Source organism: Podarcis erhardii (genome assembly GCF_964252035.2).
Source record: "Podarcis erhardii genome assembly, chromosome: 7".
NCBI classification, from domain to species: domain Eukaryota; kingdom Metazoa; phylum Chordata; class Lepidosauria; order Squamata; family Lacertidae; genus Podarcis; species Podarcis erhardii.
The window spans coordinates 67,738,034-67,755,344 of record NC_138511.1 but is presented as its reverse complement, the minus strand read 5'-3'; the positions used below and the strand labels follow the sequence as shown (position 1 = coordinate 67,755,344).

Genomic DNA, 17,311 nt, shown 5'->3' with positions numbered 1-17,311 from the left:
CAACTTGGTATTATTATTATTTTATTACAGTGGTACCTTGGTTCTCGAACTTAATCCGTTCTGGGAGTCCTTTCGACTCCCAAAACCATTTGAAAACCAAGGCGCAGCTTACAATTGGCTGCAGGAGCTTCCTGCACTCAAGCAAAAGCCATGTTGGACGTTCGGCTTCCGAAAAACATTCGCAAACCGGAACACTTGCTTCCAGGTTTGCGGTGTTCAGGAGCCAAAATGTACGAGTAGCAAGACATTCGAGAACCAAGGTACGATTGTATTAACTTGCCCAGGTATAGTCTTTCTTGGGCTGTTCAGTCCTAAGCAGCTTCTGGATGTTTGTTTTATGTGGCATGAAGGATAACTTCTGCCTCTTCAACCAGGCCTTGGGCTGATTGACTTCCAATGCCCTTTTAAAAGTGTTGGGGGAGGGGGATTATTGGTTGCTGTTCTCATTTTTATTATGCATTTTGGGGGTTTTATATTGTAATTTTATGTTGTGAACCGCCCTGGGATCTATGGATGAAGCGCGCTATACAAAGCTAATCAATCAATTACAGTGGTGCCTCGCAAGACGAAATTAATTCGTTCTGCGAGTTGCTTCGTCTTGCGATTTTTTCGTCTTGCGGAGCGCGGATTCCCTGGGTATTAATGGCTTTAAGAAAAAGGAAGCAAATCCACAAGACGTTTTCATCTTGCGAAGCAAGCCCATAGGGAAAATTGTCTTGCGAAGCAACTCAAGAAACGAAAAACCCTTTCATCTTGCGCGTTTTTCGTCTAGCGAGGCATTCGTCTTGCAAGGTACCACTGTAATTAATTAATTACCTTGGGTTAAGTACTTAATTCGTTCTGGAGGTCCGTTTTTAACCTGAAACTGTTCTTAACCTGAAGCACCACTTTAGCTAATGGGGCCTCCTGCTGCTGCCATGCCGCCGCCATGCGATTTCTGTTCTCATCCTGAAGCAAAGTTCTTAACCCGAGGTACTATTTCTGAGTTAGCGGAGTCTGTAACCTGAAGCATATGTAACCCGAGGTACCACTGTATAATTATAACAGCTTATTAAGGTGTTCACAAGTGGGGCATGATTTTAATATCCAGCACTCTGAGCCCTGAAAATAGAGCTTGGCAGGCAGTATGAAATCTGTAAAGCATGTTCTGTGTAATACACATGGACTAGTCATTGCAGCGGGAAATGGTTGCCAGAGCTGTGGGCAGCTTGCTGTCCCTCCTCCCTCCATCAGCCCTGACCCTTGGTCATGCTGGTGCCGATGACAATTGCAGTCCCAAACATCTGGAGGGCACCAGGTTGGGAGAAGCCACTGGCGGTTAATTGCTCTTCAGGTATTGAGGTCAGAAAGGAGTCCCGAAGTGTAACTATAAGTTTCTACTGAATCAAGGCCAAGGGAAGAAAATAAAACCTTGATGCATGCAATTGCACGCTTGTAGAAGGCTGACCTGGAGTGTTTTGTTTTTAAAATCACAATTGTGTGCCTTTCTGTTAGTCCAGACGATGATGAAGAGGAGGAAGGTGTCCAAGAGGATGTGCATCATTCCAATTCCCATGTTTACATTGGAGAGTCTCCCACTGTTACGGTCATTCCCAGGCTCAGCCTCCAGACAGTACAGGATGAAGAGGAGGGTCCAAGCGACTCAGACTCCGAGGGACCTATTCTGTACAAGGAGGAGGAGGAAGAGGATGAAGATGATGATAGCCATAACAGTAAGGCTCTCACTTTTGGACAGAACTAACTCCAGAGAGGGCTACTAAAATGCAGGGGAGAATTTAACCCTTTCCCTTCTTTAGGACAGGTGCTGTTTGCCTTGGGAGCAGGGAACCCCCCTTTGATGTCGTGTGTTTTTCCTCTTCTTCAGTGCCAACACTAACTTCAAGGGGGATGTTTACCTCACATCCACAGCAGGAGAGGTGCTGTGGGCCCAACTCTGTGGAACTCCCTCCCACTAGAAGTCACACAGGCCACTGCCCTTGCTGAGTTTCAGACACCTGTTCTATCTACAAATGCTGCTCTGCTATTTTTTAAAAAATCTGCTATTAAAAAAAATATCCAGGGGGGTTAAGTGTTTTTGAGGTTTAATTCATGTTTTAAGTTCTGTATATATTTCTTTGGATGCCTCTTCAAGACCTAGAATAAACAGCGCACCTCTCCTTCCCCACACTTGCTGTGACCCCATTAATGATCAGGGCCTCTCCCTGCAGCTAATGCAGTGTGTGTGTGTGTGTGTGTGTGTGTGTGTGTGTGTGTGTTTAAGCAACACACATAAATGTTATGTCACATTTACTTTGGCCCTGAGGTGCAAGATCAAAAAGGCCTATATCTGTACATGCTTTGCATTAGCAGACAGGTGCTCCTTTGCTGCAGTGGCACATTCCTCCCGCTTTGTGACTTATCCATGCTGTGACTGTCAGCAAAATGGTAATGCGATCTGAAAGTGAGGGTACAGCTGGCTGGGGGTCAGCCACTCTGCTTGTTTTGTGACAAGATCTCCTTTTCTTTCTCTCTTTCCAAAGCTGCACTAGCCAACAAAGTCAAGAGGAAAGATACCCTAGCCATGAAACTGGGCAACATGGCTCCCAGGCAGGAGCTACCAGAAGAGAACACCACGTTTCCTCGGAAGAGCAAGGAAGAGTGGCAGGAAATCCGCCAGCAGATTGGGACGACACTGATCAGGTAGGAAGGCAGAAGGAAGTGTACAATAGGGCCCAGTTAGGGATTGTGTGGGAAATGTCCTAGGTAGGTGCCGTTTTCCTCTCTGAATTTGTACTAAACACAGCCACCCCTCCAGCTGCGGTCCTAGGCAGATTTTGCACATCTGGCCTGCCAGCACTGGAAGCAGGAGGACACTTTCTGTGCTTCCTGAAATCAAAGCCATTCAGACATTCTGCTGTTTAAGTATGCATTTATTTCTTGCGTTTTATATCCTGCTTTTCCACCAAATGGTACTCAAGTCACTAACCGCAGTAATGCAAATACAAGGCAATGAAATACAAAATACAGTAAAACAGGAATAAAATATAACCATCTTTGCTGTTCTAGAGCTGTACAGGAAAAGAGCAGTGTGTGTGAGCCTGACACTTCACTCGGGCTCATTGGAGCTCCTCCACAGGGTGCTAAACCATGGTTACATGCAAACTACCTTAGTGCGAAGAAAGATGGGGAAAGCCACAGGTTTTCTTGTAGTCGGTGTCAGAGTCTTCTTTTGTGCTTTTGTCCTAAAAGGATGCAATTGTGATTTGCCTTTCTGCCCCTGCTTACTCTTAAATTAGGCGATTAAGTCAGAGACCAACAGCAGAGGAATTGGAGCAAAGGAATATACTTCAACGTAAGTAGAAGCTTCTCCATGTGCTTATTTTCTAAGGAGTCTTCAGATCATTTCTATAGCACTCTGGCTCCGAGGCATTGTCCCTTGGCTGCTGTCCCAAACACGGTGCTGCTGCAGCGTTGCTTGCTATTCCTGCCGTGCAGCATTCTTGCTACCGTACCTGTGATTTGCATGGAAAGTTTCATTTGAATTTCCAGCAGACCATATGCTGCAGTAGGTGATCTGGATTGCATTTAATGAATAGCGCACAGGGCAAGCTCTTCCCACTTGGCAACTGCAGGTGGTAGAACTGCCTTTTGTTGTAGGAAGAGGAGGAAGAGTGCTGTTTTAATATGCCATGCTGTTTTAATATGGCGGCCTGCTTTTTAAAAAAATATTTATAACTGGTGGGTGGTTCTAGCCCCATAGAAAAAGCCCTACCCACTAAGGCCTTCCAACCTGAGCTAAGAGGGATGCCACACACGAGTGAGTCTTCCCCAGATAACCTAAGGAGGAGGACATGTGGAGAAGGCAGAGCCCAAGTCATAGGAATTTAAATGTAAAACAAACTCCAAACTCTCCATAAACTGGACCCAGGAATACATTGGCAGCCAATTTAGATTGTCAGCAGTGTGGGAATAACATGATTCCGGGGGGGGGGGGGGAGCAGGAAACCAAACTGCTGTGTTTTGCACCAGTTGACGTTTCTAAACTGTCTTCAGGGAAAGGTCCTGTGTGGAAGAAGCATTTCAGTAATGTCATGCTGCTACGTTCTGTGGACTAAGGCAATAAATGCTATTCTTCTTCCACAATTCTAGTGAGGGATTGTCAGGTCATAAATCTAGTTGGTTTCCTCTGCTTGGATTTATCCAGAGTCATTTAATAAACTGTTTCGTGCCGGGAATGAGTGGTCTAAAGTAAAATCAGTGGGTCGAATTGTTTTCAAGGGAACAGATTTTTGCATGGAGGGTCATAAGGAATCTTGCTGGGTGTGGATGGGCACCCATGTTACCTTTATATAGTATCAAATGCACACATACACACCAAGTTCCTAATACCTTCTTCATGCAAGAGACCAAATCTGTAGAAGCACTTAACTGACAGGTGTGTACCATTCATAGATCAATAATTGCAACATTTTATTTGTTAATGCTAAACTATGTTGGAAGGAAAGAGAAGTTTCAGACATCATCAATCATTTTTCTCTTTCACAGAAAAAAATGAGGCTGACCGGCAAGCTGAAAAAAGGGAAATAAAGCGCAGGCTCACCAGAAAGGTATTGGAGCATCATGGGCTGCTGGGAATTCTGTACTGCTTTATTAATATTTTTTTAATTAAAAAAGTTTCATTAAACATTACAAACAACAAAGAAAACTACACAAAGTTATTTAATTTACAAACATATACAAAGCACAGCGCAGAAGCAGCGGAAAGTATCCACCAATGTAATATTGTAAACACTGCTCTCCTGCATGTGAAGAGTCATCTTGTGGCACGGATCCTGCACCTCATGCATTACCCCACTTTCCACAAACTTCCACGTGGCCTCTGCACAGTGGAGCCTGAGAGTCTACAGAGTAGGCTGCCCCATATTTCTGAAGTAGAAGAGCAGAAAGCAGACCACCTCAAACCTACCCCTTTTTGAGACGCCCCAATAGCTCTCCTTCTCTGCATAAAATGATCGGAGCCCTGCCCCAGATGTAATTTATCCAGGTTTCCAATTTCTATATAAATAAATAAAAATAGGGAAAACCCCCAACCATACTGAGTTGCCCTAACAAATGACTTTGTTCACATTTCCTTCCGCACCAGCTGCACTAGTGGAAGCCAGTCAGCCCACCAGGATTATGCCTAGGAGGTGACATTTGCTCCTCATGGGTTTTGGGTTAATCCTTATTTTGCAAGGTTGCACCAAGGCAAGAGACATCTTAGGTTTTGTTGACTTAAGTGAGTTTTCTCTTCACAAAACCACTCACCCACCCTGTCCATACACCACACTCCCTCTTTCCATATCTGACTATTGGGAGGCTTTGCACCAGACAGATGCACCAAGGCAACCCACACTGTTCCAAGTCACTGGACTGGAGCAACTACCTGGATATGCAGTGCTGCCATGCTAGGACTTGTGACGCTGGATTGGTGCAGCGCTTGTGCCAGGATCTACTTTAGCCTTGTGAAGCAGGCCACCTGATTTCACTTGCAAGTCACAATTTCTCTCTCTCTCTCTCTCTGCCTTTTAGCTTAGTCAAAGGCCTACTGTGGCTGAACTGCAGGCAAGGAAGATCCTGAGGTTTAATGAATATGTGGAGGTAACAGATGCCCAGGACTACGACAGGCGAGCAGACAAGCCGTGGACCAAATTAACCCCTGCTGACAAGGTGAGAAAGGCAAATGCTCTCTCTGCCCAGCCTGTCTCTCCACACTCCTGTCCCAATGCATCTCTGCCACCCTCAGATGTCCAAGGCCTCCTGTCTTCTCAAACAACTTCATCTGCACCTTACGGACTTGGGCTGCTTTTCATAATACTTGTATGACATCATCTGTCATTTCCTTTAAAATCCACCTTTTCTGCAAAGTCTTTCGTCCCTGCAGTAATGAAACCCCCGTTTGTTTTGTGGCTGTGTGCCTTCTGCTCTGCCTTCCTGTTCCGGTGAACCTTTGGACCTCCAGATGTTGTTGCACTCCAGCCCCCATCGGACCAAGACAGTGTGGCTGGTGATCAGGGATGATGGGAATTGTAGTCCAAGAACATCTGGAGAGACACAGGTTCCTCATCCCTACTTCCCATCAAAGCTCCACAGTAAGAGGCAGTAGGCTTCTGAATGCCAGATGCTGAAAACCGCAAGAGGGGAGAGTACAGTTGAGTTCAGATCCTGTTTACGGGCTTCCCATAGGCATCTGGTCAGCCACTATGAAAGCAGGATGTTGAATTAGATTCAGGTATGTGCATCTGAAGTAAATACACGTTCCACCCCTGCCCGTGTCTGTTTGCAGTTTTCTATTTGCTCGCCTATATAAGATACTAGATTTTAAACTTCTCAAGGAACCTCCTGCTCTCTTGTGCTCTGCAAAAGTGCCATACACATGGGAGAGTGCCATATTTCAACACCATGTTCTTCATCATCTTATAAGTTGAGCCTTGCGTATGTGCAAACTTTCAAGGGGTTTGTTCTGTTCCTCATCCTCTGGGCAGTGAGGAACATCCTCCTTGCTGCCTCCATTTCCGGCTGTGTCTCATGCCTCTTGCAGCACCATCCGTTCACCTGCCCCTGCATAGTGAGGTTTCCTGTGCTATATTGCAAAGGGAGAACCAAATGCCATGATGACCACAAAAGCATGGATTATAGTCTGATAGAGCTTGTTATAAATAAGTCTGATACACCTACACAAAGAAGCGCCACCTATTTTATAGGTCCATGTGTTTGCATCTGTTGTAGAGGCTCTTTGATAGGGGGCTTGTTTGCTGGGCAAGAGTGAGTGCCTTCTTGGTGGCTGCATGAAAACTGTGCAACAATGTTCTGTTGGAAGTGATTATTCTATCTGCACTTCCTTGTCTGTGTTATACACTATATCGCAGGGTGTTTTGTCTTGATACTGGAATGTGATATGAAATGTTCTGTTTGTTGGAAGCCGCCTTAAGTGATGCTTATGCATTAGAAAAGCAGGGGAAGCATTCTTACATAACCAAAATAATAAGTAAGTAAATAAACCATACTGAAACCCCCATAAGTAATGAAGCTGCCAGAAACCCAGTGTTTCCTGCCAGCTGTTTCCCCACCCAGGGCCCTTCTGGTCTCCTGACAGATTCTTTCCTTTCGTGCTTTGATCCTGGCTACTGGTCAGAACATCCAAAGAGGAAGTGCAGCACAATGGCTAAGCTGGGTTGCTTCTGATAGGATGAAATAGACATAAGGCAGACATACAAAGCTGGGGCACCCTGCTGATTGGATAGCACCTGTCAGGGCTGGAAGTGCTCAGATCTGAACTGACAGGGCTCCTTCTCCCCATTTAGGCTGCCATCCGGAAGGAGCTGAACGAGTTCAAGAGCTCTGAAATGGAAGTCCATGAAGAGAGCAAGCAGTTCACACGGTGTGTAAGAGGGAGGTGCCCACTTTCCTTCCCATGCTTCTTTCGTAGGACTGTAGTGGCTCCTAGCATTCCCACTAGCCTTCCTTGCCATGGTCAGGTTTGAACCAGCATCTCATCGCCTCTCTAGTGTGTGATTGTCTGGGAGTGGAGAGAGGGCAGAAACTTGCCCGCATGGATTCTTTAGTGAGTTTTGGACCTGCCCCTGCTAAACCCATGTTTGGTGAACGTTGTTGCGGCAGGCTGGAGCCAAGAAGGCAGTGGGTGTGCTCTGGGTGAGGGGCAATGGAGACATCAACACAGCAGACATTTGCTGATAATATTTGATGGTTGGCCAGCACCATCTAGCAGTGAGAGCTTGACAGTTGTGGTTCTCATGTGCTGAGGGCATGACCTGGATGCGGCATGCAAGACCCAAAGTGGGGGGAGGAAGGCGTCCAAGCCCATTGCCATTCTCACAAGCACAATGTGATTCTCTTGCAGGTTTCATCGGCCATGAATCTCTTATAAAACTCGCTACCCAACACTGATAGATGTGCCAGAGAAGGTTGCTGATGACTTGAGGCATTTGCTGGTTGCCCTCTCCTGAGCTGAAGAGGAACCTTTGAGGCTTGTCTAAGATTTGCCTTCAGATCGTATCCAGGAAATGACCTTCTTCAGGGAAACAAAAGAGGGGTGGGGAGAGCCTTGTCCAAAAGTTGCATTTCATTGGAAGGAGTTTCTGTCAAGTGCCATCAAATCACAACGGCGGGGGGAGAAACACTATACCTCAGATGAATCAGCAATACCCCCTGCTTGTAGCTGGGTGCCCTGACTCACGTCAGACGTGGACAGCTCCAGCGTTTGAATGGATAATGCCCCCCCCCTCCTGTTCTGCTGTAAATAGTATGTTCTGATCTGTTTCATAGGCTTTTTCAAAGGAAGAGATAATATTGGAGCAGACTTTGTAGGTAGTGAACAGGAAGCAAGAATGTGTGCCTGTGCATGTGGTTGAGAGAGACTGAGAGTGTGTGCGTGCTTGTGCGTGCATGTGTTCTGTACAAAGGAAACTTTAAAATACTGTCCTAGCAGGAAACTGACACATTATGGGAGATTTTGTTTTTGTTTTGTTTTTTTGCTTATGTCTTTTGGATGTACTTAATATGCAGAATCACTACTGACCAATTTTAAATCATCCTGCAGAAAAATTGTATAGTTCTTAAATGGCATATGCTGCATTTTGAGAGAGGGGGACTGTTTTTAGACAATTTTTTTAAGATGGACAACAAAAAACTTGTAACGTTGAGACCTCTTTTTTCTGGTGCATATTTAGTCCTATATAACAGGAACTGCAAAGCCTAAAACAAGTTGCCTTCAGGAAGCAGATGGCATGGAATATATTGTATATTTAAAAAAATCATGACTTCTTTCTTTTCTTTTTAAAAACTTTCTGAAATTAGAGTGGAACTTGCCTTTTCTTAGTCAAGTAGCAAAATGTATTGGAAGTTCCAAATGTCACGTGCTTGAGAAGGGCTTGAAATTGACCTTTTCGTATTTATAAATGTTAGCAAATACAGCATCCCTTGATCTCTCGTGGAATGTTTCTGATTTTGCAAGCCACTGCTGGGTTGCAGGGTTGGCCACCCTTTTGTGTGAGAGGCTGGGAGGGATTTGGATGCGTGTTAACGTAGGTCAGCTTCCCCCAGCTTCAGGCCTTCCAGGTGTTGTTGGCCCACAACCATTGACCACACCAGCTGAGGCTGCTGGGAGTTGTAGTTCAACATCACTTGGCAAGCCTCTGTTTGGGGAAGACAGATGTAGGTGGCTTCATGTTTGACAACTGATTTGGTTGCACAAGCTACCCTTGCAGAATATGATGCTGTACCAGTGGGTAGGCAGTGCACAGATGGCTAAAGGCTGTGTCCCATGCCATTCTATGCTTCCTCGCCTTGGGAAGAGGCCATTACATACTGCTGAAGCCTACCCAGTTGCCAAACCTTCTGGTGGGGAAGATGCAATAGAAGAAGGGCTGCTATAGCTTGCAACAATCACATAAGATAAGGAGTGTCAGGAGACACTGGATCCAGATTAAATGAATTTAGAACCCACTGAAATCCATAGGAATAAGATTGTCAAGACTTAAAAAAACCATTGATTTCAGTGGGGACTGCACCACTCATTTTATCTGAATCCAGCAGAATACCTTTTCATGAGCAAAGGACAAAAGCCTGGAACACTCTTTGCTATACAACTGTTAAAGGCAGCAGTAGACAGGTAAGTGGGTGCCTCCAGGTAATCTTGGGCTATAACTGCCATAATCTATGGCCATTGGCAATGCTGGTGGGAGTTCTCCACCCCTGTGTTGAAGCATCAATAATCCCATTCCAATATGTCCTAGTCACCTTTCTGGGCAGACCAGGGATACATAGATCTCAAACTCTGCTTTTGTACCTCAAGGGTTTCATTCTACCCCTTACCCCCTACCCCTCAGCTGACCTTTTTTGTTCTCTCTTTCTCCCCCTCCCCAAACCACACCCCAAATCCTATTGTTTTCTTGAGCACTGACTTGGTGAGAATATTTTGCAAGGGGTGGGAGGGGGGTGGAGTTTGGCTTTGTTGCCTTTAAGGCAGAGGATGGGCAATCTGTGGTCTTCCAGATTTGTTGGACTCCTATGGGACCCAGTCAGCATGACCAAAAGCTGGAGATTATGGGAGTTGGAGACCAGCATCTGGGAGAGCCCACAGGATTCCTACTGCTACTTGAATAGCGTTTCTTCAGGAAGAGTGCAAGGAGAGAAGCTATTGTAGACATCAGGGGAGTGCTGAAGCGCTCTATGCCAGAACTGCTTTTTCAAAGTGTGTAAAATATATTTCTGTAGAGCAGATCATTGCATTGTATAGCTGTCTTCCTTTCAATAAGATTTTATGGAATAAATTTTTTTTAGAAAAGAAAAAGCTTGCTCTTCTCTTCTCCCTCTCAGTTGCATCACCGACCTCTTGTGCAGTCACTTCCCAGATACAGAGAGTGATTTGGGGTGTCATAGTATCATAGAATTGTAGAGTTGGAAGGGACCCAAGGGTCATCTAGTCCAACCCCCTGCAATGCAGGAATCTCAGCTAAAGCATCCATGACAGATGGCCATCCAACCTCTGCTTAAAAACCTCCAAGGAAGGAGAGGTTTTTAAATTTCCAACGAAGAAGAGGTTTGCTACCTCTGCACTCCCTGTAGAGGTAAAAACTATCTTGTAAAAAGTGCAGCTACATACTACCCCCCCCCCCCGGTGTCTTACAGATGGAAATGTGGAGATTATTATATCAAATCTACTCAGTGCAATGCATTCATTTCCTCTGCAATTGCTTGTCCTGAACGGTCTTAGAATTATTATTTTTTAAAGGGAGTTATAGGTGAGTTCAGTCCTTTTTTCTGAAAAAAATGTTTAGGGGTACTCTCATTTTCTTACTCATATTGAAATACTGCCCATCAATGAGGCCAAATTTAGATTCACAAAACGTTTAGGGGTATGCGTACCCCTGCGTCTCCCCCAGAAAAAAAGCACTGGGTGAGTTTATATGTGCAGAAACCCCTGGTTTTGTGTTATGAATGTCATGTGCCATACAAAAAAACTGCATCCTGTCCACTCTGCCTGCCGTTGTCACCTGTCCCCTGGAAGGCTGCCCTCAGGCGGAAAAGGGTTCCCCATCCCTGGTGTGCAGGGTTCTTTCAAAAATCAGGCCAAAACATGTTTCCACTCTAGAAACTTTCTACCCACTAGAGGGCAGGCTTGAACTGTTCTGCAAGGACTGTCACTATAAAAAGTTAGATAACTTAGAAAGTTCAAAGGAACAGGAGGTCTGCATCTTCTGAAATTAGATCAATACTAAAGACGGCAGAGTTGCCCCCTCTAGAAGGGCATCCTGGATCCCCTAGAAAGGGCAGCTGAGAGTGCTTGGAGCTTCAAACAAAGTGGAATTGTGCTAAATTTTCAAAGTGTGGAGTTTGGGGAGCTGGGTAGTATGCAAAGGGAAGGCCACAAGCTGCATTTTAACATTGAATAGCTACTTAACTGTGCAGTATTCTGCATGTCTGCCCAGAACTAACTGCACTGAGTTCAATGGAACTTATTCCCTGGTAATTCCATCAGGCTGCCTGAATGGGAGAGATAGGAAGCAGGGCTCATTCCATCAGCTCTGCTCCAGGACCAGCTCCTCCAGACACCTCCTAGCCCTGAACTGTTTCCCTGCCAGCTGGCCGTTCTAAGAAATACTATTTGACCATTTGTTGTCTAGGTTTGCTATTTCCCATGTGTGCCATTCCTTCTGCAGTGAAACATTGGGTGAGTTTTAATTCAATTCAGTTTTTAAAAGCAAAGAGCATTACATCATAAATAACATTGCAAAACCAAGAAATGGAAATGGATAGGTTCATCCATCACAAGTGTCCACAAGCAGTGGTTGTTTCCGTTTTGGAGAAGGGACAACTCTTGCCCCTTTTCACTTCAACTGTACAACATTTGGTAATCCACCCCAGCCCACCCCAAACTCATTCCATTCAATAGGGGGATGTTTGAGGGCAGTGAAGTCCTTTTCAGATCATTTCAAATATTAAACTCTCTTCATTTAACACCCTTCTCAGCAGAAGCATTTTCTCCTCACTTACAGGAACAGTAGGAAGACATATCCTCTTCCATAATGAACGTGGCCGTGCTGTGAGCCAGGTGTCCTAGAGGGACAGTGGGGAAAAGCGAGGTCACACTCTGAAAGGCCAATGGAATCAAAGGGAGGGTGGGGAGGAGAGCAGGTACTCTCAGGAGTGGCTTACAAGGGCCATGATGTGCTGGGGCACAGCAGGGATGAATGCATAGTGGCACTGCATACCAATCCAATTTCCTGAAATTCATTACCCATCCTGAGACACTCCATGGGGCACTCAGAAAAAGATTCAGGAGGTGCCTGGGCCCCTTCCTAGTCACACGCCTGGCTTGTAATTTCCATCATTCAAGAGCTGAGTCCATCCATCCCTACCAGGGAGGGATGTTGCTTTACTTACCCCAACAAGCAGCGCTGCCACTGGTGACACACACCTGTTTGTTGGCAGCAGGCTGCAATAAGCTCTTGGCAGCACCCCGGACGACGTCCTTGCTGTATGTCTTGATCTATCAGAAAAGAAAATGGAGAAATGGCAGGTTTGTGCACATAGGAGAATACCCTATACCCAACCTAAGTGCCAAAGACATCCCATGTGGTTTAACACAGAGACTAAGAGCACTGGAGCTGGATGAGGGAGACAGGCCCAATTCGCCACATGGCTAGGAGCTAAAACATGGCTGGGAGATAAAACGGGACGACCCTGCGCAAAGCTGCCCTGGTCTCCTTAGCCAACTAAGCCAACTAAGCAGCTAGAAGCACCCCAAGAATGAAGGTGATCTTACCAAATATTTAGCTGCCTTATGCAGCGCATGGTGCAGGTGGAACACATTTGGTTCTGCCCACCAGATGACTTTGGGGACCAGCTGCTTCAGAACAGCCTTTGCTGTATGCAATGCAAGAAGAGAAGCAGGGTGAGCATCCCAAAAGGAAGAAGCCCCAAGTCATAGATAGGGAGAGGGAGGGAGTCAAGAGAAGGGGAGGAAGCTGGAGAGGTTAGCGGCCTCAAAAGTGGACATGTCCATGAGGTTCCAGAGAACAATCCATACAGGCCCTCACCTCTGCCACCTCTTCTGTGTCCTCCAGGTGAATGATCGCATTCACCACTTCCGCAATGCCTTCCTCCGGCAAGCAGGGACACCACTGCTGCCCAGCCCTGCCCCGCAGCAGCCCCAGGTGTCTAACTGCTGCTACGCGAACCAGGGCTTCATCCTGAAAGCAGGAAACAAGAGGAACCATGACCACAAATTGTCCCTTCTCACTTCCAAAGGTGAAACCGTTAAATCCACGCCCCCTTTCCACTTGTGTCTAGAGGAGCCCTGTGCTGAAGCTAGGATAAAAACCGAAATGAGAAACTTCTACAATAACAGTCAGATGCTGGCTCAGTCCAGACTATCCACAAAGGGAAACTGAGGCAAGCCTGAGGAGACGAATTGGGGGGTGGGGGACACACCACAGTTCTCTTCTGAGCACAAGACGGACTGATCAAAAGGGGGAGGGAATGTGAGCAGGCTGGCAAAGACCAGCATTTCCTGTCTTTGGGCACCAGAGGGAACCAAATCCACATGCTAGCATGGGAGAATGGCTTTATCTTTGGTTATCTCCCACTCGCAGATGAGCTGTAGCTGTGGGTCCTGTGAACAAGTGAGTGGCATCTGCGGGTGACATCCTCAGGTGCCAACAGTTGCAGCCAGACCATTCCGCATTCTGATCTGGTTGGCAAAGAGGTGGATGGCGTGGCAAACCCCTGCAGATCATCCCATTGTTCACATTATTCTAGGGTGGTGTTTCCTTACATCAAGAAGCCTTGAGGGCTTCTTAGGAGCCAAATAGTGGGATGAAAAATGTGGAATAAATAGCCTGCATTCAGAACACACACGCCTCTACAATGTGCATTGAAAAAGAACAGGGAAAAGTACTCATGTGGCCAGTTAGGCTGCAATCACCTTCTCAATCCAGCCCACAGACAGTCCGGGAATCAGCACATTTTTACACGAGTGTGTCCTTTTATTTAAAATGCATCTCTGGGTTATTTGTGGGGCATAGGAATTCATTCATTCCCCCCCCCTTCAAAATATAGTCTGGCCCACCACATGGTCTGAGGGACTGTGGGCCGGCCCATGGCTGAAAAAGGTTGCTGACCCCTGACTCACAGGGTTGTTGTGAGGGTGAAATGGGGAGGAGCAGAACCTTGAGCTCCTTGGAAGATAAAGGGGGCCTAGAAATGCAGTAAATGTATAAATAATAAAATGTGTGCAACAGAACGACTTTACCATTTACCTCACCTGCTACCTGGGGGTACTTCGTGAGGATGAGGATTCCATAGCGGAGGGTGCTGCTGCTGGTATCTGTGCCCGCAAAGAAAATATTATTATGAATAATAATTATTACTATTACTATTACTATTATTATTACTGTTAGTATTAACAATTTATTATTTATACCCCGCCCATCTGGTTGGGTTTCCCCAGCCCCTCTGGGTGCCTCCCAACAGAATATATGAAAAACATGATAAAACATCAAACATTAAAAGCTTCCCTAAACAGGGCTACCTTCAGATGTCTTCTAAAAGTCAGGTAGTTGTTTATACACTTGGGAGCACTAGACCTCTACTGCCTCACAGAGCAAGTACCCCTCATTTGATAGCCAAGAGGAGATACTTGTTGGGAACTCTGCCTTTCACAAAACAAGATTTTTCAGGACACCTGGTTAAACTTTTGCCCTGAAATTGTCAGGCCCCTCTGAACAAACAATAGTAAGCAAGTGCTTCCATTGCATGTCATGGGACCCAATAGCATGAGGTTGGCTCACACACTGAAAAGAAATGGTCCAAGTCTCTTCTCTACAATCCTTGCAGCACCTTACCTTCACCATTTTGTCAGCGAAGTGCTTAATAAACTGTTGGAGCAAACAATAGAGGTCCCTGGTCATAAATTAGTGCATACCAGCAAGGTGCTCAGCCAGGAAGCTCATGAACTCCCAAGTGAAGCCAATACCTGCCAAAAATGAACTGATCAGTGCCAACTGCAAAACCCGCTGGGATCAGTTACACTATTCCCCAACTATGTTCTATACAAAGGTTATGTGTTATGATACCTCATTGCCCACTCACATGTTCCTTGACCTCCTTCAGGACGAAAACTTCTGCAGAGCTTTCATCCACAATCCAGCCATCTCCTGGTTTTTCATACCCACAAGGACAGTAGTCAGCTGGATCTTGAGCTGCTCTTCAGTGAACCCCTCTTAAAGAATGCCAGCAGCATCAGAAATCCTATCAAACTGTACTGAGACACTGAGGAATAGGATTTTTATATTATTATTGTTGTAGGAAAATCCTTGGGCTCACATTTTTTTTGTTGAATTTATTATTTTAAATGGTTTTATACAACAATATTTATTTGATTGTGTGTGTGTATATATATATATATATGATATTTTGCTCCATGTGCATCCTCACTTCACACTTAAGTTACATTGAAACACATTTGCCATTTTAACATCACCCAGTTTGGAGAGATTCTTGTGGAGCCCTTCACAATCCGCACGTTTGATCATCCGAAATCATGGAATCACAGTAGAGTTGGAAGGAACTCCAGGTTAAGGTTACCAAACGTCCCCGTTTCCTGGGGACAGTCCTCGGATTTACAAATTAGTCCCCATACAAAATCCATTGAAATTGAAAAGTGTTCCTGGATTAATTGAAAAAAAATCTGGTAACCTTACCTCAGGGGTCATCTAGTCCAACTGGCTGCCATGTGGGAATCCTAGGTGGGCTCGAACCACAAACCTTCTGGTTAATAGCCCATCAGCGTTGTCCACAAACTTCGCTACCTCCCTGCTCCTCAATAGTTTATGAAAAAGTTAAAAAGCATTACTTTTCTCTTTGCTGAGAGATGATCTGCATATTTACTCAAACTCTTTTGTTTTCCTGCAGACTTTAGCTACAGACCCACAAAGGGCCATATGGAGCCCAGTCCTATAAATACATATGCAGAAGTAGCTGAGTGCCAGGTGAAAACATTCCTCATCCAGACCTTTTGTGAAATAAACAGTCTATGCATTTTAAACTGTGTGTGGGGGGGGGGGTGTTATTGTTACACTCATGCTGGTTTTTTTTCTACTGCAAACCTCTCTGTGATCCTTGCACGAAGGGCGGTATATAAATTTAATAAATAATATAATAGATAAGAATATAATAAAAAGTATATCTGTGTTTAACAAACTACAGAGGACAGCCCAATTCTATGCATGCTTACTCAGAAGTTGTGCTTGCATGCCAAGGCACCCGAGCCACAAAGTTCCCAGGAGAACAATAAATCACACTGACAAGGAATATGGGTTCAAATAGACCACAACTTTATTGGTTACAGATGTGAGTGGTTTGGCTTAGGTGCAGGTGTGAAGCCAGGCTATGTCTTGACTCTTGCTCGTCTGCAGGGAAGAGTAAACCACAGATAGGGGGTGCCCTATAACTTATGTCAGATAGGTCCCTGTAGGGGCTGTGACATGGCCCTAGCCCACGCCCAGGCTTTAGACAGTATTCACACCCTGGATCCCTTTAACAGGATACCCTTACTAAGGTGGGGCAGGTGGGGCAACAACCTCTCTTCCAACGAAACAAAGGCTTACCCAATGCCTAACCTCACAAAAGCTGTGGATTGCTACTAGGTAGGTGAAAACCAAATGGCTGGTGTCAATTTGCCACGTGGAAAACATTCCTACCCGGCCCCAACAACATGGTGACTGACAACTGCCATAGCAAGATCATAGCAGAGCAAAGCATGAAAAGAGGGTGCCAGAGCCAAAACGACCAGCAGCAACACAAGGCAGATGCACACACCCTCAAAAGCACCCACACAATAAATGCAAATAAACACGAGCACAGCCGCGGGGAGGGGAGGCGGAGTTCTCACAAAATCCACAGAGAAGCAAGGTGTGGGGTGTGTGGAGCAAAGGGTTAAGGGGGGAGAGGTAAGGAGAAGCAACTGGAGACAGGGGATCCAAACCATCTCACCCAATCTGAGGCTTGTGGTGAAGGGAGACCTCTGGAGCAATGCCTCCTGGCAATTAGCGAGCGGGAAGTCAAAAGGCAGAGCGGAAGGGAGGTGGACGCTGCTTCAGCAGCCCAAGGAAAAAACGCGCTGCTCCCGAGCTGTAAGTCGCCCGCCTCACCGCTGAGTGCAGGCAGCCGGCCCTGCGGGAAGCGGTGGCTGCAGCCCGGCTGCTAAGCACTGCTGGGGAAGGCAACGAAGTTCCAAACAAAACAAAAGGCTTCTAGAGCAGGAAAAAAA

The 17,311-nt window shown here is 45.8% G+C and overlaps 2 protein-coding genes across 5 annotated transcripts in view; one reads left to right on the top strand and one right to left on the bottom strand.

Moving 5' to 3' along the window:
* Positions 1-10,330, top strand: part of PHACTR4 (phosphatase and actin regulator 4) — an 89,856-nt gene extending 79,526 nt beyond the window's left edge. For all 3 annotated transcript variants that reach the window (XM_081868938.1, XM_081868937.1, XM_081868939.1), the window contains 7 exons: positions 1,495-1,712; positions 2,520-2,679; positions 3,276-3,331; positions 4,525-4,586; positions 5,551-5,688; positions 7,323-7,399; positions 7,880-10,330. In XM_081868938.1, the coding sequence (XP_081725064.1) occupies positions 1,495-1,712; positions 2,520-2,679; positions 3,276-3,331; positions 4,525-4,586; positions 5,551-5,688; positions 7,323-7,399; positions 7,880-7,895 (727 nt within the window). In that variant the 3' untranslated portion in view covers positions 7,896-10,330. The remainder of the gene's footprint in view (positions 1-1,494; positions 1,713-2,519; positions 2,680-3,275; positions 3,332-4,524; positions 4,587-5,550; positions 5,689-7,322; positions 7,400-7,879) is intronic.
* On the bottom strand, positions 3,340-13,341 carry LOC309346147 (uncharacterized protein). Of its 2 annotated transcripts, XM_081869873.1 has the most exons (4): positions 13,080-13,341; positions 12,458-12,529; positions 12,034-12,096; positions 3,340-3,491 (listed from the first exon to the last, which is right to left on the bottom strand). In XM_081869873.1, exons 1-4 carry the CDS (start codon positions 13,257-13,259, stop codon positions 3,483-3,485), a joined length of 324 nt encoding a protein of 107 aa, XP_081725999.1. In that variant the 5' UTR covers positions 13,260-13,341; the 3' UTR covers positions 3,340-3,482. The 2 variants fall into 2 exon arrangements, with proteins under 2 accessions (XP_081725999.1, XP_081725998.1); XM_081869872.1 differs by lacking the exon at positions 3,340-3,491 and having other exon boundaries at positions 10,732-12,096.
* Positions 13,342-17,311: the final 3,970 nt, after the last annotated feature.